Source organism: Indicator indicator, chromosome 20, assembly GCF_027791375.1.
Source record: "Indicator indicator isolate 239-I01 chromosome 20, UM_Iind_1.1, whole genome shotgun sequence".
NCBI lineage: Eukaryota > Metazoa > Chordata > Aves > Piciformes > Indicatoridae > Indicator > Indicator indicator.
Genome location: NC_072029.1, coordinates 2,597,600 through 2,624,543, shown reverse-complemented (window position 1 = coordinate 2,624,543; position 26,944 = coordinate 2,597,600). Strand labels below are relative to the sequence as shown.

The 26,944-nt window shown below is 46.8% G+C and overlaps 1 protein-coding gene across 1 annotated transcript in view; it reads right to left on the bottom strand.

The window, feature by feature from the left end:
* WNT3A (Wnt family member 3A) overlaps positions 1-25,008 on the bottom strand; it is a 95,069-nt gene extending 70,061 nt beyond the window's left edge. The window contains exon 1 of the mRNA XM_054390027.1: positions 24,938-25,008. Coding sequence (XP_054246002.1) covers positions 24,938-25,008 — 71 coding nt within the window. The remainder of the gene's footprint in view (positions 1-24,937) is intronic.
* Positions 25,009-26,944: the final 1,936 nt, after the last annotated feature.

The following is a 26,944-nucleotide window of genomic DNA, read 5'->3' as shown; positions in this document are numbered from 1 at the left end:
TTTTTTTCCCTTAGTTTATCACATTGAATTCTCAGGGTGGAATTCAATTGCTTCAGCAGAGGTGTGTTGAGTACCATCAGTACATTGTGAGGTGCTTCACAATATCCACCTGGCTCCAGGCTGCCTTTCTGAAGCATGTGGATAACTCAGATGACATGAAACATCCCAAATGGCACTAAACACTTCCATGCCCATAACTATATGGAATCTTAGATCTCCACTAACTGTAGGGGGACTACAAAAACTAGCTGGATATTGATGTGCATCTCACAGAAACCCAAAAGAAAGGATCTTAGCCTGAAACTCAGGAACCAATTCAACTGCCTAAATGTTTCCACATGAAAGACCCTATATGAGACACCTACACAAGGCATGCAGACAAGACATGAGCCCCATGGGAGACCTATAGCCTTCTTTTCAGGGTGTCAGGTAATCATAGAATCATAGAATCAAGAAGGCTGGAAGAGACCTCAAAGATCATCGAGTCCAACCTGTCACCCTACACCTCATGCCTATCTAAACCATGGCACCAAGTGCCACGTCCAATCCCCTCTTGAACACCTCCAGGGATGGTGACTCCACCACCTCCCTGGGCAGCCCATTCCAATGGCCAACCACTCTCTCTGTGAAGAACTTTCTCCTCACCTCCAGCCTAAACCTCCCCTGGCGCAGCTTGAGACTGTGTCCTCTTGTTCTGGTGCTGGTTGCCTGGGAGAAGAGACCAAACCCCTCCTGGCTACAACCTCCCTTCAGGTAGTTGTAGACAGCAATGAGGTCTCCCCTGAGCCTCCTCTTCTCCAGGCTAAACACCCCCAGCTCCCTCAGCCTCTCCTCATAGGGCTTGTGCTCAAGGCCTCTCCCCAGCCTCGTTGCCCTTCTCTGGACATGCTCCAGCAATTCAACATCTTTCCTAAACTGAGGGGCCCAGAACTGGACACAGTACTCAAGGTGTGGCCTAACCAGTGCTGTGTACAGTAATGATAGGACTGGGGAGAATGGAGCAAAACTAGAAATGGGGAGATTCAGGTTGGATGTTAGGAAGAAATTCTTCCCCATGATGGTAGTGAGATGCTGGAACAGGTTGCCCAGGGAGGTGGTGGAAGCCTCATCCCTGGAGGTTTTTGCAGCCAGGCTGGATGTGGCTGTGAGCAACCTGCTCTAGTGTGAGGTGTCCCTGGCCATGGCAGGGTGGTTGGAACTGGATGATCCTTGAGATGCCTTCCAACCCTAACAATTCTATGATTCTGGAGCTCCCAGGGAAGGCTCAACTGGCTGTAAGCACCTATGTTTAACCAAATGGACCAAACTCTCAGGGAGGACTAATGCTGTTCAGTTTGAAAATTCACTCCATATAAAGTCCTCCTCCTTCTCTTTGCTTAGGATTGTACCAGAAATTGTACAGGCTACTGAGAGATACTGATTGAAAAGGAAGAAACTGCCTGGTCAGGTGATTGTTCTGACAGCTTTCAGCCTCTCCATTCCTCTCTAGTGGACTCAGTTACCCAACTGCCTTGGAATTTGACCAGTTCTATTGTTTTGGCTGACATGAAGGTGGGAACTACATGCTGCAGAGACTCTCCAGTTCTCTGACTCACCCTGTCCACCTATAGAACATGCATAGAAATCACTAATGGTGTACCTGCATGGGACATTGTCACATAGCAACCTGGCCTGTAAATGGATTAAGCTGCCTGTTCCTCACAAAGCCTGAAATACAAATAGTCAACAGTATGTGCAGCTGAATAGCCTACCCTGGAACGTGTCTCCTCAGCCTGAAGTACAGTGTCCAGCTCTGGAGACCTTCTCCTCAGCCTGGAGTACAGTGTCCAGCTCTGGAGACCTCAGCACAAGAAGAACATGGAGTCCAGGAGGCCACATAAATGATGAAAGGGCTGGAAGTCCTTTGCAGTGAGGCCAGGCTGAGAGAGTTGGGGTTATTCAACCTGGAGAAGAGAAGGCTCCAGAGAGACCTGTTGGTGGTCTTTCAGTGCTTCAAGAGGGGTATAAGAAAGCTGGGGACAGATGTTTTTAAGAGGACCTGTTATGACAGGCCAAGGGGTGATGGGTTTACACTAAAAGAGGGAAATCCAGACTAGAGAAAAGGAAGACATGTTTTACATTGAGGGTGGTGAGACACTGGAACAGGTGGCCCAGAAAGATGATAGGTGCCTCATCCCTAGAACCACTCCAGGTCAGGTTGTTTGGGGCTCTGAGCAGCCTGCTGTAGTTGCAGATGTCCCTGCTGGCTGCAGGAGGTTGGACCAGATGACTTTTCAAGGTCCCTTCCAACCCTATTCTATGATCCTATAGCAAAGTAACAAATTTTTCTTTGAAAAGAGATGCATCTCTCCATGTTTAGGGCACAGGTTCTGAGATATGCTTGTGGGATTGGCAGATATGCCACAGGATCTTTCAGAGCCCTTTTGGAGGTCCCTCAGGTGGCACTGGACTCATGGTCTGCAACAAGGTTTAACACTTGATGTGCAGTGGGAGCTGGGATCTGTTTGTCCAGCTGATGACATCTGCAATGTAGAGGTCTACATCTGAGCAAGTCATCCTGATTCCTTTTCAGCAATTAAGAGAAAACCAAGGGAGGTTGTAGCCAGGAGGGGGTTGGTCTCTTCTCCCAGGCAACCAGCACCAGAACAAGAGGACACAGTCTCAAGCTGCGCCAGGGGAGGTTTAGGCTGGAGGTGAGCAGAAAGTTCTTCACAGAGAGAGTTGTTAGCCCTTGGAATGTGCTGCCCAGGGAGGTGGTGGAGTCACCATCCCTGGAGGTGTTCAAGAGGGGATTGGACGTGGCACTTGGTGCCATGGTTTAGATAGGCATGAGGTGTAGGGTGACAGGTTGGACTCGATGATCTTTGAGGTCTCTTCCAACCTTATTGATTCTGTGATTCTGTGGTTTTGTGTCATCAAAAAAAAAAAAAAAAACCCCACAAAAAACCAAAAAAACAACCCAAACCAAACTCAAACATTTTAGAGTGAGAAAAATATCTCACTATAATCATTCATTTCTCCTCTTTACAGAATCATAGAATTGTTTCACTTGGAAAAGACCTCTGAGATCATTGACTTCAACAGTCAACCTATCACCACCATGGCCACTAAACCATGTCCCAAAGTGCCATGCCCACAGGTTTCTTGAACACCTCCAGAGATGGTGACTCTACCACCTCCCTGTGCAGCCTGTTCCAGTGCCTGACCACTCTTGCAGCAAAGAAATTGTTCCTAATCTCCAGCCTAAACCTCCCCTGGTGCAATTTCAGGCCATTTCCTCTCATCCTATCACCTGTTACCAGGGAGAAGAGACCAATCCCCATCTCACTACAACCTCCTTTCAAGCAGTTGTAGAGAGCAATTATTATTGACAATAAAGGAGAGAGAAAAAGGTGTCTCTGTCTCAGATGTCTGGGCAGGGATGTCCTAAAGCACATCCTGAAGGAATCAGCACCCAGACATCGTTGCTCAACAAATTCAAACCTCCACTTAAGCCTCAATCTCATGGTCAAGCAAGTGGAGCTCAAATTGCTGTGTGCTGCTTGACCCACAGCAATCCTACCCATGTGGATTCCTAGCCTGCAGCAAAGGCAAGCAAATGTGATTTAAATTAACCCCTTTTTTATTGTGGGTAAGCAAAGTCTAATTAGCTGCCTTGCTGCAGGCTAGCAGTGAGCACACAGCCAGGTACCAAGGGTCAGCTGATGTGTGGTAACTTGTTGCCACCGCAGAAACTTGATCATGACTTTAATTTGCTATAACTTCCACACACTAGCAACCCCCTCAGACCTGGGTTCTAATTTCTCCTCAAGCCCCAGGCAGTACAAAATTGACTAAATGTTGTTATAAGGAGAGGGAGAGGTCACACCAGTCCCCCTCTCTGCTGGGAGGTGCTACAATGTGGTGGGTGTCAATCCCTGTTCCTCCAAAACCTTCCATTTTGTGAAGTGTCTGACAGTGGTAATGAGGAAAAAAAAAAATCCCTAAATTCCTGGATCTTTTTTCCATCTTAAAACTTTAAGGGCTACTTGTGTCAAGCAGCAACAAATCTGTTTGACTGGAGGCATCCAGCATCCCTTCCACCAGTGCTGTACCTAAGAGAAATCAGTAAAGTGCATCTATTTAGAATCACAGAATGGTAAAGGTTGGAAGCAAACTTTGAGATCATCAAGTCCAATTGCTCTCCTAGAGCTCACAATCCACCAGTACTGCTGAGCTTATAAATAAATGAAGTTATAAATAAGTTAATAGTGTTCTTGCTTCTGAACCAGGGAAAACAAATAAAGGTCACCAAAGGTCTTAAGTAATTGGTGCCAGAACAGTCATAGAATCATGGAATTGTTAGGGTTGGAAGATACCTTAAGGATCATCCAGTTCCAACCCCCCTGCCATGGCAGGGACACCTCCCATTAGATCAGGTTGCTCAGAGCCACATCCAGCCTGGCTTTAAAAACCTTCCACCACCTCCCTGGTCAACCAGCCCATCTAGGTCTAAGTCAGAAACACAACCTCTTTGCTGTTAAAGAGACATCTTTCAGGGCAGACATTGACCATGGTATTTTTCCCCCTCTCCCATCTGTGTTGCCTGCTGCCCAGACTTGATCAGCTGCAATCTCAGCAGAAGTCCTGCTCACCTCCCCAAGGCCAGGGCAATACAGAGCCACTTGTTTGCCAGCCCTCCAGTGGTCCATAGTACACTCTTGAAACCTCCTATTCAGGATTAGATAAACTCCCAACCAGATACTTGGATTCTATCAGGGGGGTTTAGCAGTCTAGCAGTGCCATGGGAGCCAGTGATGGTGCACTGAAACCAGCCAAATTCAGCTCAGAGGTAGACCTGAAGCAAGGTGAAGTTAATGAATCCTCAACCAGCCAAGTTCACCAAAAGCAAGCAAGGATTGTCCCTCCCTCTTCACAACTTCAGGCTCCCAGCGGAAAGCTCTGCAAAAATACATTTCAGTCCAGTACAAGCTGCTTGCATGAGTGAGGGAAAATGTGGGGGAATCCTCACTGTCCCTTTAAGAAACAAACCAGCAGATCTTTACATTCCAGACCCTCCTTCAAAGGGATCAAACATCCATCACCTAACACTGAAGTTTCTCAGGGTGGGACTCAGTTCGCAGAGGCAGAGATGAGAAATGTCTGCATACAAAAATGGCCAGCAGGGCAATTCTGGCTTTACTGAATCCACCACACAGAGTATTTTGCAATTACACTGCAGAGGTCCCTAGCCACCTCTGAGACCAAGCTCTCAAGGAAATCCTGGCAACAAGGACCAGTGCTATGCTAAAGAGCTGAGTTTGCTACTCCCACCATTCCCTCGGAGGTTTTCCGATGTAGTGGAAGTGGACTGTGCTGCACTGACAAATGAGCTTCTTAAAATCTAGGTAAAACTCCTGAAAAGGGCAGGGAAGTGAAGGGAAAGGTGTTCAGACATCATGGAGCTACAGGAAAGTAGATGAATATTTGGTTAGAGAAAAAAATGTGGCTAATTTGGGTTAAATGTAGCAAGGCAGAAACTTTGCGTTCCCTTAGACATTCCTTGTCACTTTTGCCATAATGATAAGAACAGGGAAAATGTTGTTAAAAAATAATGCCATGGGATTTTGAAGGTGGGTAGTGACCAGATCCATACTCCACAAAGCCTCACCAGCTGCAGTGACATCTCAGGATGCTCTGAGGAAACCTCCCCATTTCCAGGTTGCCTCATCTGACCACACAGCCACAAAACCCTAATGCAACACTGAGGTTTATGCTTATGAAATCAGATTGGAGACAGAGACTTTCTCACTGGAGAGGGTTGAAGCAAAGCAAGAGAGAACCTTCCAGAGACTCATAGCTTGGTTAAAAACTTCCCTGGAGTCAAGGCTGCTCTAGCATTAGCACAATTAAACTCTGAAGAGACGTGTAGGTACTAGTAAACTTCTCAAGCCATACCACTGTGCAAGCAGCTTCCGTAGGTTCCTCAGCCACAATGACCTCATGTTTCATCTCTGCACTGCAATACTCTTGGTGTGATATTTGTCAGCTGCAGTCCCCATCCTCTAGGCTATAGAGCTGTGCCAGTTCACACCACTCCAGCTTGAAACAGGTTCTCAAGGCTGCAGGACTTCAATAGATTTGCAGAGACATCTCGGTTCACCAGGACTGCAACCTCACACGTGCTCATGGCAGAAATCAAATGTGGTCCCCTGGAAGAGAGTTCATCTCACCTATCTGTAGCCTAACCTAAAAGCTAGGGAAGTAGTTAGTGATACCACCTAGGTCCTCTTTGTCCTCATTACAGAGAGAGCAGGGCCTCAGAAGAGCAAGTTGCTCTGTCCTAAACAGGTGTCTAGGTGAACCTGCTCTAGCAGGGAGGTGGGACTAGATGTTCTGCAGAGGTCCCTTCCAACCCCCACTGTTCTGTGATTCTGTGGTAGGTGGGCTGAACTGCCTTCCTGGGAAGTTAGTCCCTAAAAAAGGAGCCTATGTGAAAGCCATTAACTAGGTGCTTAAATCTGAGATTGCAGAAGCTTGCTAAAATAGATCCTACCCTTTTCTTGAGCTGCATACACACCTCCCAAAATTCAGCAGCAAGTTCAGAGGGAAAGGTCCTTAAACCACCTTCTAGCATGGTTAGCACACATTGCTGGCAACTCAGCTTAATACTTCTCTAAAACATTGCCAAAGCAGCTGTGCTGTTGGCCAGTGACAAACCATCAGCTGCCCTTCTGAAGGGTGCAGAGATGAAAAACTGCTTCTATTTTCTCTGCAAAGGTCTTGGTGTCCCCATTGCAGCCACAAATGGGTTAGCACATTGCACATCAAGATGGTAGCAATGCTCTAGTCCTACAGAAAAAGTACATCAGCAGACTTGAGGCCTGTAACCCTGTCCTAGAGTTGCCAGGACCAGCTGCTCCAGAAGAAAATGTAAGTGCCCTGCAGAGGACATTGGTGGAACAGGATTTCCTTGCATGAATTTTATGCTGGTCTTCCATAGCCAGAAGTCTGCCCAGAAATAAAATCCCCCCAAATACCTTTTGTCATTAACTGTAACAATCCTGAATATTTTTAATGTCTCTGTAAATATTGCTTTGAAAAAATCTGCTGAAGAATCCTCTTGAACCTTACGTTTTTGGCCTCATTAACAACCTGTTGTTCACCTTAAAGACAAAGACTGGCAGGTTCTGCTTCTAGCACAGGACAAAGTATAAAACTCACTTGCCATGGGGACTTTCTGGACATTCTGAGGACTTTTTGGCATTTGGAGTAGACCTGCCTCCCCATTCAGCTTTTATTACTTCATGACAAGCTATTTCTCTCTCCTGAAACAACTCTCCAAAGTAATGTGTACTTCAGCTTGTTTATGTGCTTCAACTGGAAGAGTTGTGTTGTTTGCACCAGAGAGGATTGAGGTCCTTTGCCTCTTATCTCCAGGCAAAATCACCAAGGAAGGTCAAGGACCTGACAAACACTTCAGGCTTCTCATCAGCCACTCTTAAAATAGGGCTAAAAACCTTCCAGACACTAACTGGCATCACATCAATGACATTGGTTGGGTGTTCAGGCACTCAGCCCTACCTCCCAGCTTCAGCTGTCTAAAAGGTAGGTGTCTAGGTTGTTTCTGGAGTGGATGGAGAAAGACAGGCTACTCCAGACAGTGACTCATCACATCCACTGCAAAGATACCCATCTCAGGAAGGATGAATCTCCTTCAGAAGATGCCCATCTTTCTAGAGGCTCAGACAGTTCAGCATAGTGTGGCTAAACCGGAGTGAATTCCATCCAGAGGTCTGTTAGGGGAGTGTGGTCTCACCCAGGAGGGTACAGATACAGCTCCTTCATTGTAAACTTCATGAGAAAGTCCTGTTTTCAAAGCAAAGGTCCCCTCAGTTGGTGGAACACTTCCTCAAGGATGAACTGAACCTAACTTAAAAGGAGGTGCTTCAAGATAGCTGAAGCAAAGCAGCCTTTGGGATCATCATGAGACCAGGTTCCACCCCACAAGCAAGTGGGGTTTTTGGACTGGAACATTGAGTCTAGTTCCTGGAACATCTTAAAGGTCTTTTCTAAGGTTCAGTCATTTGGGTTCATACAGAAGTAACACTCAGTCTGCTCCTAGGCAAAGTGAATGGTTTAGGTTGGAAGAGACCTTAAAGATCATCCAGTTCCAGTCTCCCTGGCATGGGCAGGGACACCTTCCACTAGCCCAGGTTGCTCAAGGTCTCATCCAACCTGGCCACTGGCCTTGTATGCTTCCGGGGAGTGTTCAAGCATCCACAACCTCCCTGGACAACCTGTTTCAGGGTCTCACCACCCTCACTATAAAGAATTTCTTCCTATATCCAGTCTTCAATTCATTGCCTCTTGTCCTATTACTCAGGAAGTATGTCTTCCTATATCCAATCTTCATTTCATTGCCTCTTGTCCTATTACTACAAGCCCTGAATGCAGTACTCAAGATGTGGCCTCACCAGTGCCAAGTGCAGGGGGAAATCTCAGGCAAACCAACAAAAAAAAAAGCACTAAAATAATTGTAACTGGAAATGCAGACAGAGGAGATTTGGAAGCAGATTTAAAGAGAAGAGCTTGACATTTCACTTATTTATTTATTTATGTTTAATATTTCAGAATGGATTCTCAAGGATATTGAGGTTAGAGGCACAGACCCAAGTTACTGGGAGTCAAACCAGGGTGTGAACACCCATGTGAGCGTTCTTGCCCCCTGGTATATATGAAGCATCTTGTATTTATTGCAGGGTACAAGCACTCACACGGGCAGTTACCACAGAAAAACTGGCACCTCGTTAGTTCACACCCTAACCTACCTCCTGGTGATTTGTTCATGTGCCCAGCCCCTGAGGTGCCCTTCCCAAAGTGAAGGCAGAGGACGCAATGTCCCCCTTTATACTCAAGAGTCAGCAGCTTAGTGGTTAGGGCACTTACACATGGGATGAGAAAATGAGCTTCAGAAAGTTTCCTGTGCTTGATTTGAAGCAGAGTTTTGATCCCCACTTTCTCAAATCTCAGCAGCAGCACACCCTTGCCAACAGATTATGCTGTTCCACAGAACTACCAAATCAATTACTCACATTGACTGAGCCTTGGCCAACGCTGGGGATTCAGCCAGAAACCTCTGGAGCTCAGGGCAGAAGCTCTCACTTTAACACCCATAGCATTTGAGACCTGGCTGCAGAGGTAGTGCATGAATGGCTTTTGCAAAGGCTGAAGCCCATTAGGATGCACACAAAACTTCTGCAGTTCTGCCTTTGCATGCCTCCAAACCCCATCCCAGCTCCTAGCCAAGTTCTGCTGCATCTTGTCAGATATATACAAGCCTTAACTGGGTTCCTTCTCTCTCCTGCGATGGGATAGGAGATGGGACTGAGAGATATGCCTGCAATTTGCATACATTATTACTGTATGGCCCTGATAGCAAGAAAAATAATGTATGCACTCTGTGTATCAGCCCCACACAGGAAAGACCTTCCCTGCTCTCAGGCTTGATCTCAGCCACGGTGAGATCTCACCAGCTTGGTGCCTGCACACAGAAAATGAACAGAACTGCCCTGATATTTAGGATAAACATGAAGCTAAGCAGCACTTCCCTGGCCCAGGGAAGAAACTTGCAGGATCAAGACCTAAAGGAGCTCTGAGTCCTAGACAGGAGGCAAAGAGGTTGCTCTAAAGACTACTAAAGTCAAGGGAGAATTGCCCTTGAGTTCAACCTGTGTTTGGAGTAGAAGTTAAAGCTAAGGAGAGGGATCTATGCATGCCCTTGTCTGTGCATATTCATACATACACAGAGCCATATGTATATGATCTTCTTGCATAATAGGGACTTGTCCAAAGAGTCCTCAAAGGAATCATTAACTGGACTTAACTGGACCAGGACAGGCTGGAGAGTTGAGTGAAAAGTAAGCTCATGAAGTCCACCAATGGCAGGTATGGAGTCTTGCACCTGGGATAGAATAACCTCCTGCACTGGTACAGGTGAGGAAAGCATCTCCATGGAACAGGACCTGGGAGTGCCAGGGGACAAGTTCACCATGAGCCAGCGCTGTGCTCTTGTGGCCAAGGAGGCCAATGGGCTTTTCTGGGGTGCATTAAGAGTGTGACAAACAGGCTGAAGGAGGTTCTCCTCCCCATCTACTCTTTCCTAGTGAGGCCACAATTGGAGTGCTGAGTCTAGTTCTGGGCTCACCAGCGTGAGAGACAGGGAACTACTGGAGAGAGCCCAGCAGAGGCTATGAAGATGCTGAGGGGCTTGAAACATCTCTCTGAGGAGAAAAGACTAAGAAACCTGGGGCTGTTTAGAGTGGAGAAGAGCAGTTTGAGAGGAGGTTTTCTCAATGCTCAGCAAGAGCTAAAGGGTAGTGGCCAAGAGGATAGGGCCAGACTCTTGTCAGTGGTGCCCAGTGACAGGACAAGGAGCAACAGGCACAAACTGCAAGACAGGAGATTCCACTTAGACATAAGGAAAAAAGTCTTTGCTCTCAAGGTGCTGGAGCCCAGGCCCAGACCACCCAGAGAGGTTGTGGAGTCTCCTCTGGAGAGATTCCAAAGCCACCTGGACATCGTGATCCTAGGCAAGCTGCCGTGGGTGATCCTGCTTTAGCAGGGGAGCGGGACTAGATGAATGCAGAGATCGTGCCTAACCCCCACCATGCTGGGATTCTGTGTCACTGGGAGCTGCAAACACCAATCCACCAGACAGCTGGGGTGCATTTCTGCATCTATCCTTCTCCTGTTCTCACAAAGCACCCAAGGTGTCTCCGTCTATTCTCTCTTAATGTTAGTAATAAAGTCTGACTTCTCATGGTAACACCTACGGCTAAGTTCATGCCTAACTTAACACCCAGAGAGTTTTAATAGCAAAACCTGTGCAGAGACCTGAAATGTAGGCACTCTGCCATTATATTGATGCCACCATATACTTCTGGCATCAAAGAAAGTCCCAGGCATCTTTCCTGACATCTTTAAGATCAAGGAAATTTCAGATAAGCCAAACTCTTCCTCCTTCATGGTAAGAGAAACAGTCTGGGAATTTGAGGACTAGACAACACAAGTGTATGAATAAACCTGGACAGATCTTATCAGCAAGGTCAGCAGAACCATGAAAACCTCAAACTCAGGAGAAGACAATATGAGCTGGTGATTTCAGAATCATGATTGGCCTTGAGGGTTGATGTCTGTCAGGGTACCTGCACTTGGCTGTTTTTTGTGGCCAGCTGCCCAGGTGCCTGTGTTTGGATGAATGATGCTTTTGCAAGAGCACTTTCCTTGCAGCAGCTTTGTGTCACAGGCCAGCATCACAGGAAAAACTAAAGGCTAGGCTTCTGCAGAGATACAAAGTCCTTGTTCCTGAAGACCCACAGCTGTGGTCAGGATGAACATATGCATTTGGGCATGGTGAGCTCAGAGCATTTGACCTAACCTTGCTCATGCAGAAGTCAGGTGTTCAGCTAAGTCATTGTGGCTCTCTCGAGCACCGACACAGAGAGATCGGCTGCTAAAGAGTCATTGCATCCAAAGATGGACACCAAAGATAGGTCTGATGAATCACAGAGAGGAAGTACCAGCCTTCATTCATTGACTAGAAAGGGAGCTGAGATGACTGCCTGGGATGAGATGTCCAGCTCTGAGAAGGAGGATGACGAATCCTGCTTGGCACAGCCACAGCACGTAAGCATTACGGACGTCTTTAGAACAGAAGCAGCAAACCTAAGCTCTTCCCTCATGCTTTCTGTCATGCTGACTCATGTATGTCCAGCTGCCCTGGCTGTTGGCCTCACCTTAGTGTTGTTTGTTTTTTTTTTTTTTGAAACAGTGAGTCAAAGATAACTCCAGCACAGCTTTTCTTCCTGTACCTCAGGATCACCCATGCCCTCCGTGAACATGGCACACCTGCAGTCTGCCTCTGACAGAGACTGCACGAAGTTGTTTTGTTTTCCAGCTTTCTGCTTCTCATCTGTTCAGCTCCCCAAGATAATTCTTTAGGCTTGTGAAAGGCAGAGAAGGGATAAGAACAGTGGTCCCATGTCATAGAATCAGAATGATTTGGGCTGAAAGGGACTGTGATGGTTTGAAACTGTCTTTTTAATTTTTCCTTGCAAAGTTCAGAACAGAGAAAGTGAAAGAATGTAAATAAGTCACTATTGGGTGTAAGAAAGCAAAATAACGATTGTTCTAAACACTTCCATTGGATAGATAGAAATGTTTAAGAACTATTACCCAAAACAAAGTAGGCACTCTGCACATTCTGCAGTGGGGGCAGTTGCTGGGCTGTCTGGCTGCTGTTTTTCCTTCTTCTTCTCTTCTGGCTGAAGATAACACACACTGACCTTGGCAGCTAAGTTAACAACTTTCTGCTTAACTAACTCTGCTTCTCTGTCCAGGGGGGCCTGGAGGGAAGCTCCTGGGAGAGGGAGGGCCCTTTGGGGAGGGGCACCTTTGGGGGGAAGCAAAGGGAGCTTGGTTGTGCTTTTCTGTTGATTGTATATATTTGTAAATGTTGTGAATTTTGTATATTTGTACATATTCATTGCATTTCATCTGCTTGTAAATACAGTCTTCATTTGCTTCCAGACTGGGCTAGCCTGGTTATTGTCATTGGGGGGGGGAATTTCAGCTCACACTGACACACTTTTTATTTTTTGGCGCCCAACGTGGGACTTTGAAGGTCATCTAGTACAACTACCCCCCAGTCAGCAGGGGTGTCTACAACTAGAGCAGCTTGCTCAGAGCTACAAACAACCTGACCTGGAATGTTTCCAGGCAGGGGGCATCTACCACCTCTCTGGGCCAAAGGGGCCAGTGTCTCACCACCCTCATTGTAAAAAATGTCTTCCTTACATCTACCCTAGCCCTTGAATTGTCTTTTTTCCACTGGTTTACCACAGAGTCTGCAAATTACTACATAGCCAAAGTTTTGCATTTTGTCCTACCCTTCTACTAGAGGTGGACAAAACTTGACTCTTCCATGCAAGAATTCAAACATGAACCTTTATTGCCATATTTCTGGAGAAGGTTCCAAGGAGACATTGTTGTGGCCTTCCAGTATCTGAAGGGGACTACAAGAAAGCTGGTGTCAGGATGTCAGGGAGTGACAGGACTGGGGGGAATGGAGCAAAAATAGAAATGGGGAGATTCAGATTGGATGTTAGGAAGAAATTCTTCCCCATGAGGGTGGTAAGACACTGGAACAGGTTGCCCAGGGAGGTAGTAGAAGCCTCATCCTTGGAAGTCTTTGCAGCCAGGCTGGATGTGGCTGTGAGCAACTTGATATACTGTGAGGTGTCCCTACCCATGGCAGGGGGGTTGGCACTGGATGACCCTTGAGGTCCCTTCCAACCCTAACAATTCTATGATTCTGCACAGGAGAGAGCTTCTCAATTTATTCTATTGCAGTACTTATGTCAGGGACAGCAGGAACCACCATCAGCATCACTCTTGGTGGGAGACACCACAGCTCTTTTCTGTGGCTGTAAATATATGATGGACTATAACACTCTTGAATTAATTCCTTCACTATAATTTGGAGACTTCTCTGGTGAACACAAAAACTTCCTTGTAATTTGCAGTGGAGCTGTCAGGAGGCTGGACTGACCACACACTGCCTTGGCTTACGTCTGAGCTTGAACTTCGGCTCCCCAGGAGCCTGAGACTGGACATTGCATCAGCAGGACAGAGAGACTCAGGGCTGGTTTCTATCACAGGCTTCCCATATGCCTGTGGGCAAGTTGCACCGAGGATTTCAGCGGCCAGTGAATTAGCATTTCCCTGGCTGACTCCCAATCTTCTGCTAATGTGTCTTATCTCTTCTCTTTCAACTCAGTTGTTTGCTCCATCTGTCTGGACCTTATACTCTTTCAGGCAGAAACTAGTTCCCACTGTGCTCTTAGACTTCTGTCCTGACTTTTAGGTGTTGCAATCGATCCACTAACATCCATGACCTGTCTTGGTAGAAAAAGGTTGTGATCCAGCAGCTCCTTCCTTAACCAGCTGATAGTTCTTGTTAGTAATGACTCAGTGTTGACTATCTCTTCTATCCATGCCTTCCTCACAATTCTGATTTAACGATATTTAATCCACCCTTGAAGGCCATGAGGATGATTTCTGGATTGAATGAGAGTAGAAGCTTTTATACCTATTATTGTATAAGTGGGATGCATTTCAACTGACTTCAGGTGCCCAATAGTTAGACAGCTAAGTCTGTGCTGCTTAACTCCTGGGCTCTCTGCAGCTTGTGAGGAGAAATGAGCACTTCAGCAAAAGCAACAGAGCTAATTCACTTTCTCTGACATTCAGAATGAGCCAAAGGTATTCATGGACCAGTCACTGCAAGTCACTGAAAAGGGGCAGCTCAGTAAAAATCAGTCAATTGATCAGATTGTAGCAATGCAGTCAGTAAGTTTAAGGCATAGAGCAGGAATTCAGTGTCTAAGTAGCTTTGTATTTTACAGTTCACCCAGCTCTGGGCTCCTCAGCCCAACAAGAACATAGACCTGCTGGGGTGGGTCCAGAGGAGGCCACAAAAATGGTCAGAGGGCTGCAATATCTCTGCCATGAAGAAAGGCTGAGAGAGTTTGGGTTGTTCAACCTGGAGAACAGAAGGCTCCAGGGAGACCTTCTGGTGGCCCTAAGGACTTAAAGAAGCTGATCATAAAGACAGGGGCAAAGTTTTTGGAAGGGCCTGTTGGGGCAGGATAGGAGATGATGGTTTTAAACTAAAAGAGGGAGATTTGGACTAGAGAGAAGGAAGAAATTTTTTACACTGAGGGTGATGAAACACTGGCCTGGGTTATCCAGAGAGGAAGATGCCCCACCTCTGGAATCATTCCAGGTCAGGTTGTTTGAGGCTCAGTTGCAGACGTCCCTGCTGACTGCAGGGGGCTTGGATTAGATGACCTTGAAAGACCTCTTCCAACACAAAGGAAAACAACAACAACAACAAAAAGCAGCAGGATTTCTCTGTCTGAAGAAGATATCTTTGTCTGACTTAGTCATCCAGGATCTTCTTGCAGGCAATGGTGAGAAAACTACTGCAACTGGGATCTGATTCATCTATTCTGCAAGTAAATGTCTAATGTATGTCACATGAGTTGCATCTTACTTCTCACCAATAACTCAGAAGGAAACTTGACTGGAGACTGCTAAAGCTGCAAGATGATTCTCCCTCCAGAAGAGCCAGGATTCAAACCTGGATCTCCCCAAACCCAGCATTAACAGGAGTTTTATGATTCTAAAGGAACTGTGGCTCTCCCAGTAAGTTTTGCCTGACTTCACTGGGCTTTGCATGGGACTCTACCTGCCCAGCAATGGTTTAGACTGTTCCACTTCTTCTTAGCCACTGTAGGATCATAAAAAAAACTAGTGGAAAAGCTGCCTTAAGTGTGTCTCTCAGCCTGCAAAGGATTTAGAATTGCTCTCTGTCATTCCACACGACACTGTCTAGCAACAGGCTCTATTGTTGTTCTTCTGGGGGCAGAGGGACAAACTGAATGGTAAGCTTGGCAACTGTTCAAGGAGTTTCATTCCTGCCTCCCTACTCCTTAGGGAATATCTCTATTAGGCAAGGTGGACCCTTTTGGAAGCAGAAGGAGCAGGAGTTCCTTCTGCTCAGTGCTGTTCAGCTTCATTTCACAGCCTTGGCTAGAGCAGAGATGGGCTCTGCCTTTTCTCACTGCTCCATCCCACAGTCTGAATTCTGCTGAGTAACAGCCATGTCCTCTGAAGCCTCTATCCTCCAACACGTTCTGAGCCTACAGAGAGCCCAAACACATTTTCAGCCTGCAAAGCCTTCAACACATTCTGAACCTATAGACACTCCTTGACACATTCTCAACCTACAGACCGCCCCCTCCCCCCCCCCAGAAGAGAAGTGACCATCCCAAACACCTAGTGAGAAAGGAACCAGACCACATGCTATGGTGTGGCCTTATTGATGAAGCTGAAGAATGCGCAAGGATGCAATAAGAGAAAAGCATTTCACACCAATAGTGTGGGGAAATATCTGTGATGGGAAAGAGTAACCACATCCCTGCTAAGAATTATCACCAACACCAAAATAAAGCATAACTGACTGTCATTTACACCAGAAGAGAAACTTGTGAGCAGGAGACCAAAGGCACCTTGAACTCCTTTGATGGCCCAGGCTCTACAAATGCAAAACGCTCTCTGGGTATCAGCAAGATCCAAGTGGGAAGGGGACTGTGAATATGCAGGTGACAAACAAGGAAAAGGGACAAACAGCATCTTTGTGATGCAGAAGGCTCTTCCCCTCCTTTACAGGCTGCTTTTGAAAGCAGTGCCCTATGTTAGAAGTTCAGAACAAGGGAGTTAATCTGTTGGTTCTTCCTCCCTTGCCTTGTTTTTTGCAAGTACTGGTAGAATTGGGAGGGAACTGATGAATTTTTACCTCTTGTGCTAAGGTGATAACAGGACTTAAAGCAAACCATGTCACTTTTAAAGGGGCAGGAAGGGGGGAAATGCATTATGAATGGCCCAAGCTAGATGGAGGCAGTTGGCATCAACAGAGAGACTTTTCTGCAAGAGCAGCCCTGGGCCTGATTCAGCAGAGCACTGCTGGATACATCATGGAAGGGCTCCTGCCTTTGTAGACTTCCCTGAGGGTTCATCTCCTGGCAGTATTAAGCCTCACTGACCTGCCTTGACTTTTACAGACCCTTGGCCTTCAGCTGGCTCTTGGTGATGTCACCAAAGCAGAGACAGGTTTGGTGAGAGAGGATGGGAACAGCTCTTGTTGCAGCCTTGGGGCTGTGCCCAATGCAGCCTCAGCTGAGCAGGTGAGCAAGACATTACATTCCCTGCTTCTCCCCTTGCCATTTCCACTTCCTTTCCATTGCATTTCAATGGCTTTAACTGGAACCATCACCCTGGCACCTGACACCACCTGACTGGGTAGAAAGAACCGCACTCCACATCACCAGAAGACAAAATAACACAGACCAGGTGCCTGTGTTGAGCCTAGAAAGCCCTTCTACTTTGCAGCAATGTTCTTCAGATTTCCTGCATGCTCCACCTCCCCTCTTCCCAGCTGCATTCTTTGACCCTGCAAGGTTTCCTTTAAGGTCCAGAGCAAGATCAGGAGTCTAATCCTACTCCAGAGAGGAGATTTCAACATGGGGTTTGGTGGGAGGAGGACTGGTCCATCCCTGCTCACAGCAGGCCCTGGGGATGAGACTGTTCACAGTGCTGCATCCAGCTCAGCTATCCAAATGGAGCACAGCATCAGTGACTCAGAGCCTGGAGGACTCCCCCAGTGACACAATGGTGCAATGCTCATTAAGTGCTGTCATGATGCCCAATAAAGCCCTTTGAAATGCAGCCTGGGCTATTTGAACTGTGAACACAGCACAGATGCTGAGCAAGGAGGAAGTGGGTCCATCAACCCATTGGGCTTTTCTTGCTCTCTCCTGTGCACACAGAGCAAAAACATCTGCTCCTCGTGAGGTCTAGCACAGAACAGCCTTCTTCTTCTGGTGCTTTTCACCAAGCTTAGCACTAATGGCAGAGGAAGAGGTGCAGAGACTGGCAGCCCCTGTCTGGAAAAGCAGTGGCATGGTTGGAGTCAAGCTGGTTCATCGCAAGAAGCAGGATGCAAGCAGGAAAGGAATCCTATAGATCTGGGATGGAGACACCAGTGGTCAGCCTCGATTCTTCCTCCCAGAATCACCATGGTTGGAAAAGACCTCTAAGATCATCATTATCTAATTCTACTAGGGCCATTACTACACCATATCCTTGAGCACCATATCTAAGTGGCTTTTAAACACACCCAAGGATGGTGATTCAACAACCTCCCTGGGCAGTGTGTTCCAGTCTTCCAGAACCCTTTCAGTCTAGAAGTTTTTCCTGATGTCTATCCTAAACCTCCCCTGGCACAACTTGAGGCCATTTCCTCCTCTTGTTTTAGCAATCCCTGACTGTTATTTGCTGAGAGATCACACATTCTCAGCAAAAGTCAAAACTCCTCCAGCCAGGGAGGGAAGACTCAAAAAGCCTTTGCTGGTTGACAGAAAGCAGCAGGGCTCTGCCCATCCTCCTGTTCCAACCACTGTAATGTGACTAGCTGTAGAGCTGAGTCTGGAAGAAGAAATGCCATGGGCACAAGTACATGGCTTATCTAGGTGGCACAGGAGCTCAGAGAGGAGGACAGGATCCACCTCTTTCATTAATGTCCCCTGCCCCTGAAGCAGGCACTTTGTTACCCTGCCCTTGGTTATCCCCAAAGACATTAAGCCTGTGCAGAAAGGTCTTCAGAGAGAAGACAAGTCCTGCCTTCCCTTGGTGAGCCAGACAACCCAGTACTTCAATACTGCAGGCTCATTGCAAGGTCCAGGGCAGGGCTTTTAAACTCTTCTTCCTCTGTTTACCCACCTGTAAGACAGGACCACAAAACAACCTCTCCCTTCCTAGGCATATATCAAAGCTTAAGCTGTGTTAGTAGGTGCTCAAAGGTTTTCAGGTGAGAAGTCTTAGAGGTGTTCTGATGTCTGGAGAGGACATATTTTGCCTCTGGGGCGACCTGAAAAGGGCTGGGGAGCAAAATGATTCACTTTTCCTTGGTGAGGTAAGGTTTGCTTGTTTGAAGCAATGAATGCCTTCATTTAGTGCTTGGAATACCAAGTTTGTGATTTGCAGGTTAAGTTATAAAACTCCTCATAAAACAGAAAGGAAAAGAAATTTGCAGCAGGACAACACCATTTAATAAGATGAATCTAAAATCTGAGAACCTGAGTGGATGAGGACTCTTTAGCACACACTGTGCTCTCTGCAAGACTCCCAGCCCTCCCCATGTTTGAATCAGGGGCTTCTTCCTATGACAAATGTGCAAAATGTTTGTTTCCTGCCCTGAGAAAGGCTTTTTGTGTGACCCTTGGTCTTGGTGTGATCTCAGTCCAGCCATTTAATCACAGCAGCACAGCTCCTCCATACCTGGACTATGCAGGAAGTAACATAGATACCATTTGAGTTTGTTTCTTCAGTCCCACCATGAGAAAATAGAGATGGAGAAATAGTTCCCTTAGCTTTTGTACATCCATGGACCAGGCAAGGGCTGTTTCTTATCACTTAGCATCCACACAGCAAGATCCCCTTGACCCAAATAGATGCTTTCTATCCCCATTATTGTTTGGGTGCAAATCACTCATATTGTGACCAGAAAATTCTGGCTGGTGGATCTGAGAAAAGTCTAACTCATCATTCCATCCATTATCCACTGCCTGGCAAAACAAACCCATGTGAGATACAGTTGTAACTGAGGTGTAAAGGCAATGCCCAAGCCTTGGGGCGAGAGTGGGAGAAAGCTGCCTGTGCCTAGATTGCACCACGTCGAGCTGACATGCAGCCACCTCTGCAGAGGAACATGATAGCTCTTTAACCTGCTGCAGCAGCAGAAGCAAGGAGGAGGAATGTCATCACCTTGGAAATATCAAAACCTTCACCTGTGGCTAATGGAGAGGTGAAGTGGATAGATGCAAGTCATATTTCCGAGCTCTAGAGATTGTTTTAGGAGCTCTGGTGCCAACGGCACATGGCTCATGCTGTCCCTTGGGTGACCTTCCAGAGCTCTGCCTCCCTCCTGGCTAGCAAGGCTTGATCATCTCTCACTTAACACAGTTGCTCTCTGCCAAACCTGAGCTTTGCTTTCTCAAGTGAGGAGTCTGCCAAGACTCAGCTTGGTTCCCCAGGATTTCCAATAAAACTAGAATCAGGTTTCTCCTGGGATCTAGAACCTGCCCTAGCTTTCACCCACCCCACTGTAAATCAGGGACTGTCCCTCCCAGCTTGAGAGATCCTAGAAGAGACCTAAGCCAGAGCACAAGCCAGGACTTCATCCTTGTGTCACTTTTATTGAGGTGATGCCATCAGACTCTGACAGGAACACATTCAGGTGTTGCACATGTGTATTGCTGGAGTAATGCCCCCAGGTTCCTTGCCTCTCTGTGGGCCAGGGTCCCTCCCACCCTGCTCCCATGCACTTACAGTTCCTGAATTACAAAAAGTGGAGATGGAAAGATCTGTCAGATCACTTTCACCAACCCTCATGTGTTGTAAAGTGGCTATTGCAGGACTTTGTGGGCTTTGACCAACTTCATCCTGCATGGAGGAGTAAACCAACAGAGCTTTTGGGACCACTCTTGGTGAATAAAGAGTAGGAAGCCAAGGGCAAACACAGGTCACAGCCTATATCCTTCCTGACCATTTCCTGACATCTCCTGTAACACCTTCCCCACTTAGGATGTGAGGTACAGGTGCTACAGAGAGCAGCAGAGGAGACAGAAGCTCCACCATGATCAGTGGGACAGAGGAAGGGACACAGACCACTGCCCGAAGCAATGCCACCACAAGAGGTCTGAGCTGTGTCTCCTCCCAAGAGATATCCTCCTCCAGATGCTCTCCAGGCACATCCAAGATGCCAGCTGGCAGGTTACTCCCATGGTGAAGAGATCTGCCTAAACTTTTAATTCAGCCAAAGATCCTCTCCTGTGATCACCTAAGAGCAGCTTCCTGGGCTACAGAAGGTTAAGAGCCCCAACACTGAAGCTCTGTGTTAATTTTTGTGATTTTTTTATCTCCTGAGCCAAACCTTTGTCCCTTCTGAATCATTTCTCTGTTCTGGCTGTCCTCACAGCAAGTCAGGCTCCACTTCAAAAAACAAAGGGTTGAATTTTTTTTTTTTGTGCTGCTGCTGTGATCCCAACCCCCCCAGAGGACAGATAACATCAAATTCTCCCGCATCCATGAATTCTGCTTCCAAATTTCCCAAGAATTCCTTCACTCCAGTATCCTTTTATTTTTTCTAATTATTATTATTAAACAAATAAACAAAGTGAACAGCACTTTTTTTTAGGCCAACAACAAACAAACAAAGCCCACACATATTTTTGTTCTGAATCTGGCCCCTGGGTGTAGAAGAGCCTGTTGCTGCTACCAGGATCTTCTTGAGGAAGGTTGAAGAGCCTAATGCTGCTTTGGAGAAGGTCCCCATGGGGTTACTGTGCCACAATAAATCACACCAGCACATCCCTAAAAACTTGCCACACCAGTCCCTGTGGGATTAGGTGTACTCTTCTTCTATTTCTTTTTAAATCACTCCTTTTAAAGCCTGTTTCATCCCTCTCCAAATGCATGATTCAGGAATTTTCTGGGTTTAAGAAGTTCCCATAATGACTTTTCTCTCATGATCACTGCAGACCACAAGAGCATCACTGCTCAGGGGGATCACAGAATGGGAGGGGTTGGAAGGGGTCATAGAATCAGTCAGGGTTGGAAGGGACCACAAGGATCATCTAGGTCCAACCCTCCTGCCATGGGCAGGGACAGCTCACACTCTGAAGATCATCCAGTCAAAATCCCTTGCCAAAGCAGGGTCACCTAGGGCAGGTCACATAGAAACACATCCAGATGGGTCTTGAAAGTTTCTCGAGGAGGAGATTCCACAACCTCTCTGGGCAGCCTGCTCCAGGGCTCCTGCACCCTCACAGTAAAGAAATTTTCCCTCATGTTCAGGTGGAACTTCCTGGGCTCTCTTTGACCCTCATCCTATCACAGGGCACCAATGAAAGAGTGTGGCCCCTTCTCCTTGACACCCACCCTTCAGATGTTTATAAACATTAGTAAGATCTCCTCTCATTCTTCTCTTTTCCAGATTAAACACCCCCAGGTCCCTCAGCCTTGAGATCTTTTCTCTTTTGCTTCGATGAACTTTTTCTGAGTGCCACTTCTCCAGGGTTGTGCAGAGCCCACCCAGCCCTGCATGGCTTGATTTTAAGCAGGTGCCTCTATGCTATGGCAGCAACAGCAATTTAAACATCTTGGCCACATAAGGAACTCTATTTAGACGTAAAAATCACAGTAACAGGCACATAGCCACTTGCTCCCTCTGACAATGCCCAGTTGCTGCCCTGGACAAATCCACGCTCAATGTTTCCCTGATTTTCTTTCCTTTGGGAGAATAACTAACCAAAAGCTACAGGCGAGTGTTGCTTCCCACTCCCTGCTTTTGCTCAAATCCTCTTGGAGCTGGAAGCAGTGGCAGGATCCATAGCTCTGTGTGCTTTGGGGTGAGCTTAAGCTTTAATTAACAACTATTAATTTTGGTGAGGGGGGGGCTGGGCACAGTTTGGGGATGGTAAATGACAGATTTTTTGCTGTAAGCAGTGAGGTTGCTCGGAGCTGATGTAGGGGAGGCTTTAAAAAGAAGATGAGTGGGATGAGATGTTGATGAAGGGATGAGTTGTGGATGACGGGATGAGTTGCCTGTACTATCAATAAGACTGAAAAAAAAAAAAAATCCTGGCCTTCTCTAGAGTCCTTTCAAACAAGAAAAGCAACAAAAACCCAAACAAACAAAACCCCTAAGCCAACTAACCAAAACAAAACCGAACCCAAACACACATACACACACAAACCCACAACCAACCAAACAACAAAATAAAACTGAAAGAAGCCTGATGGATTTGCTAAATGAGCTGGATTGGATAGGACATGCAGGGATGCATCCAGGGCTCCCCCCCCCCCCCAACCCACCCTTCTTCAGGGCTATCCCCCAACTTTCTTGAAGGAGGATAAATTAAGAGGGAAAGGGGTGGGTGGGTGTGAAGCGAGGGACAATTTAGGCAGCCAGTGTAACAGTATCCAGCCTCTCCTCCGACACCCCCACCCCAATCCAAACGTCCTTTGTATTTCCATGACCTAAGGGGAGGTTTGCTCAACGCTAGAAAAAAGGTCTAAACCCGGCAGGTTAGCACCTGAAAGGATGGAAAGAGGGGAAAGCCACCTCCAAATCCCCCCGAAAGTCGCTGTTGCAGCCCCTCTACACCTGATGCACTGGCTTGGGATGAACCTTTCTGCCTCTCCTCTCCTCACCTCTCTCTGCTTTCTCCCACTCCCGGCAGCTGCTTGTCCCGCAGCTCCAAGAGCAAGGAGATGGGATAGGGAAAGGGACGGGGATGGGGACGGACAGCGGCGTAGCTCTGCTCTCCGCTCCCCTGGGTGGGTGACAAGGAAATATTTATGTTGGTATTAGAGGAATGCGTTTCCTTCTCCAATCAGGAATGCAGCCGGAGTTTTCTAATTATAAGTTAGATGGCGGCTGGGAATAAAAGATCGTTTTTTAATGACTCCCGTCCAGGTGCTCTCGCCGCCTCTCTCTTCCCAAGAACACATTTGCATTTTATGGGTTTTCTCCCATCCCACCGAATTCCCTCTCTTTTCAGACATACCTGACATAGCTGGCGAGGCTGCCGCCTCCAACAGCCCTCCGCTCAGCGCGGCCGCTACCGCACCCGCGGAGCCCCGATCGCCTTTGCCCACGGATCGCACCTGAACCCCGCTACGGCCCCTCCTCACCCGGGTTGGCGGGGGGGAGGCAGACATTAAAAGCACTTCAAATAATTAATTATCATTAAGTCTTTTTTTTTTCTGGGGGAGGGGAGGGGGAGGGTAGTTTCTGGATTATTTGCACACCGCCGCGGGTGCGGTACTCGGCGCTTGGGCTGCGCTTACCCGCGCAGCTCCGCACCCATACAACTCCCTACCTGGGCAGCTCCGCACCCGCGCAGCTCCACATCCACACAACTCCCTACCTGGGCAGCTCCGCACCCGCGCAGCTCCACATCCACACAACTCCCTACCTGGGCAGCTCCGCACCCGCGCAGCTCCACATCCACACAACTCCCTACCTGGGCAGCTCCGCACCCGCGCAGCTCCTCATCCGCATAACTCCTTACCCAGGTAGCTACGCACCCCCGTAACGCCCTGATCGGGTAGCTCCGCATCCACACAACTCCCTACTCGAGTAGCTCCGCATCCGCGCAGCTCCTTATCCATATAATTCACTACTCCAGTAGCTCCGCACTCACACAGATCTCTACTCGGGTAGCTCCGCACCCGCGCAACCGGAGCAAAGCGCGGAGCTCCCACTCGTTTGCCTCCTGCCTGCACCGCTCAAGGCTGCTCGGCACCACTCCGCGCTTCTTACGCCAGTTGCCTGCGGAGCCAGGAGCCTTCCTGCGCTTCCCGGAGCCCAATTACCTCCGCGGGGTAATTAGAGCAGCTCTTGCAGTTACATGCCTTGCCCTGCACCATTTGCTTTTTGTAGGGGAGAGACGGGGTGGGGGGGGGGGAAACTCTTAAAGGCGTAGGGTGCAAAGTGCGGAGAAATAAACCACCTCCAAAACACAACCCAGGCCCCTAAAAGCGCGTTATCCCGGGGAGAGCGGGGTTACGCAGGTTTCCGCGGGGGAAGCGCCGGGTCCGTCTCCCCAAAACCGATCCTTGTTCACAGTTTTGCCTTCCCAGAACTAAGCCAGGTTGTTCATCCTACTCTCTCCTCCTTTCTCTTTCTTTCCTTAGTTCCCACCACCAACCTTGTTTGATTTGGTTGGTTGGTTGATTTTTGGCTTCTCCCTGAAGTATTCCTTAAAGCAAAGGGAGAAAAAGGGGGTAAGAAAAGTTTTCATCCTTTTCACACCCCCCCCCCCGCTTCCTTCCACCTGACTAGCTCGAAATCACCTTGAAATGCTCATGTCAACTTGTATCATTATCTCTTTAATTCAGGCAGCGCCTTTTGTTCTTCACAGGAGAGGATCAAAGCACTTAAAAAAAAAAAAAAAAAGGAGAAGAAAATAACTTTCCGATCGCTCTTGTTCGCTCTCTCCCTTTTCCAGTAGGAGAAGGAGAGATCAGGTATAACCCAGTCAAAATAAACAAAGTGAATGCATAAATAAAAGAGGTGAAATGCAGGTTCTAAGAACTTGCTGGCGCTGGAACAATCCCACCTCTTTAGCTAAGTGGCAACGAAAGGAGAATTTCAAGTCATCTTAAGCACAGGGGTTGCGGGGAAAATAGAGGAGGGAAAAAAAAATAAATGAAAATGAGAGGAAAAAAAAAAAAAGAGAAGAAGAAGAAGAAGAATAAAACTTACCACCAGATTGGGTAACTTGACAGAGCCTGACTCAACCCACAAAGAAACAGGAAATATCCAAAAGAGGCCATTGATGAAAAGTTGTCTTTCTTTTTTTTTTTTTTCTTTTTTTTTTTTTCACCAGAGTTGCCAAAAAACCTTCCTTTCTTCTGCGGCAGGATGATTAGTTTAATAAGAAGAATAACAATAACAACAATAATTTGAAGGTTAAAAAAGTAATAAACCAAAAAAAAAAAAAAAGAAAAAGAAAAAGAAAAAATAATCCAAAACAACAATAATAATAATAATAATAACAATAACAAAAAAAAAATCAAATGAAGTAAAACTCAAGCCCGGACCAGGTAAATCCTCTCTCGCTTCCTCTACTACTCTCAAGGAAAAAAAAATCACAGAGAAGTAAAAAAACTCTTCTCTCAGCCAAGACACTGAAGGCAAATATTAAAAAAAAAAAAAAAAGAGAAGAAGGGAAAAAAAAAAAAAAAAAGTTTGAAGTAGCTCTCTCTTAAAAAGGACCCAATCAGCACTTATTGCCAAAGGGAGAATTCTGATGCTTTGGCTTGTTCTGTCAATCAGGAGCGCGAAGTCAGGAATGAGCTAATTGCAAGGAGATAGTGTTTTAATACTCATTAGGGGGCACGTTGGCCCACAAGCCAAAGGGATAAAATGTAGTTAAAAAAAAAAAAAAAAAGGAAAAAAAAAAAAAAAGGGGAAGGAAGATTTAGGGGGTTTAAATAGACAGGGGGGACCCCTGTGGATTTGGGTAGCTATAACAACCTGCCCGGATTTCACTCCCTGGGTTGAAGCTACTAAAATGCAAGGGGGAAGGAAAAAAAAAAAAGAAAAAAGAAAAAAAGAAGAAGAGGGGGGAAAAAATAAGGGAAAATGAGAAAAAAGTAGGAAAAGGAGAGGCGAAAAAAGAGAAAAAGAAGGAAAAAATAAAAGAAAAGGAGAGGAAGAAAAGGAGAAAAAGAGAGGAGAGATAATTAAAAAAAAAAGAGAAATTAAAAAGAAGATAAAAACAGAAAGAAAAAGGAGGGTGAAATGGAGGAAAAAAGGAGAAAGATAAATGGTAAATAAAAAGAGGAGAAAAAAGAAGGAGAGGGGGAAAAAAGGAAAAAAGAGGGGGAAAAGTGAAGGTTTTTTTTCCCCTTAAATTATGATTTTCTCTCTTTACTCTTTTCCATTCTCTCCTCTTCTCAAATCCCTGTCCACACTCAGGATGCATTTGAACTGACTTTCAAGAAACTTTCAATAGGTTCTTTTTTGGGGTTTTCCTCCTTTTCCCCCCGCCTCCATTAAAAAAAAAGGAAAAAACAAAAAGAAAAAAAATATAAAAAAGAGGATTTACACCCAGCCACACATACACACACGAACCTCACACCCCCAACCACACACCCCTCACCCCCAACCCACACCCTCAACCCACACTCCTTCCCCACCAACTCACACCCCTTCCCCACCAGTCCAACCAGCCAAGAGCTCCACTGAAGACATCTTGCTAAGAAATCAACTTCTTCCATGCAAATCTCAATAAGGCTCATCCAGATCATCACCATTTGGAGAAAGTCCCAGCTGCAGGCTTTGGGAAAACGTTGCTGAAACGACTTCATCCACCAGATCCACCCCACGGGGCACCAGTAATTGATTATTTTTCGTTTGTTTTCTCTATTTCTTCCTCTAGTGCACCAGTTTCTCTCCTCTCAGTGGTGGCTGGTGGGGGGTGAGCAGGGACGGATCTCACTCTTCCCAAAACTCTGCAGGTTTTTGCTTTTTTTTTTTTCTTTCCCCCTCCCCCCGTGGGTTAGAAATCAGAAAAAAAAATAGAAATCAAATCATCACGATGAGGGGAGGGGAGGGGGCTTGTTATCAAGAGGTGGCTCCTGGAGGCTTGAGTCCGTGGTGAGATTTGTTGTTCCTCTGGAACAGATTGTTTAAAGCTTTGCTGGAGCTGCGAGCAAGTGTCACCCCAGCTGACAGGGCTTTGCCTCTACCCTGGGTCATTTGAAT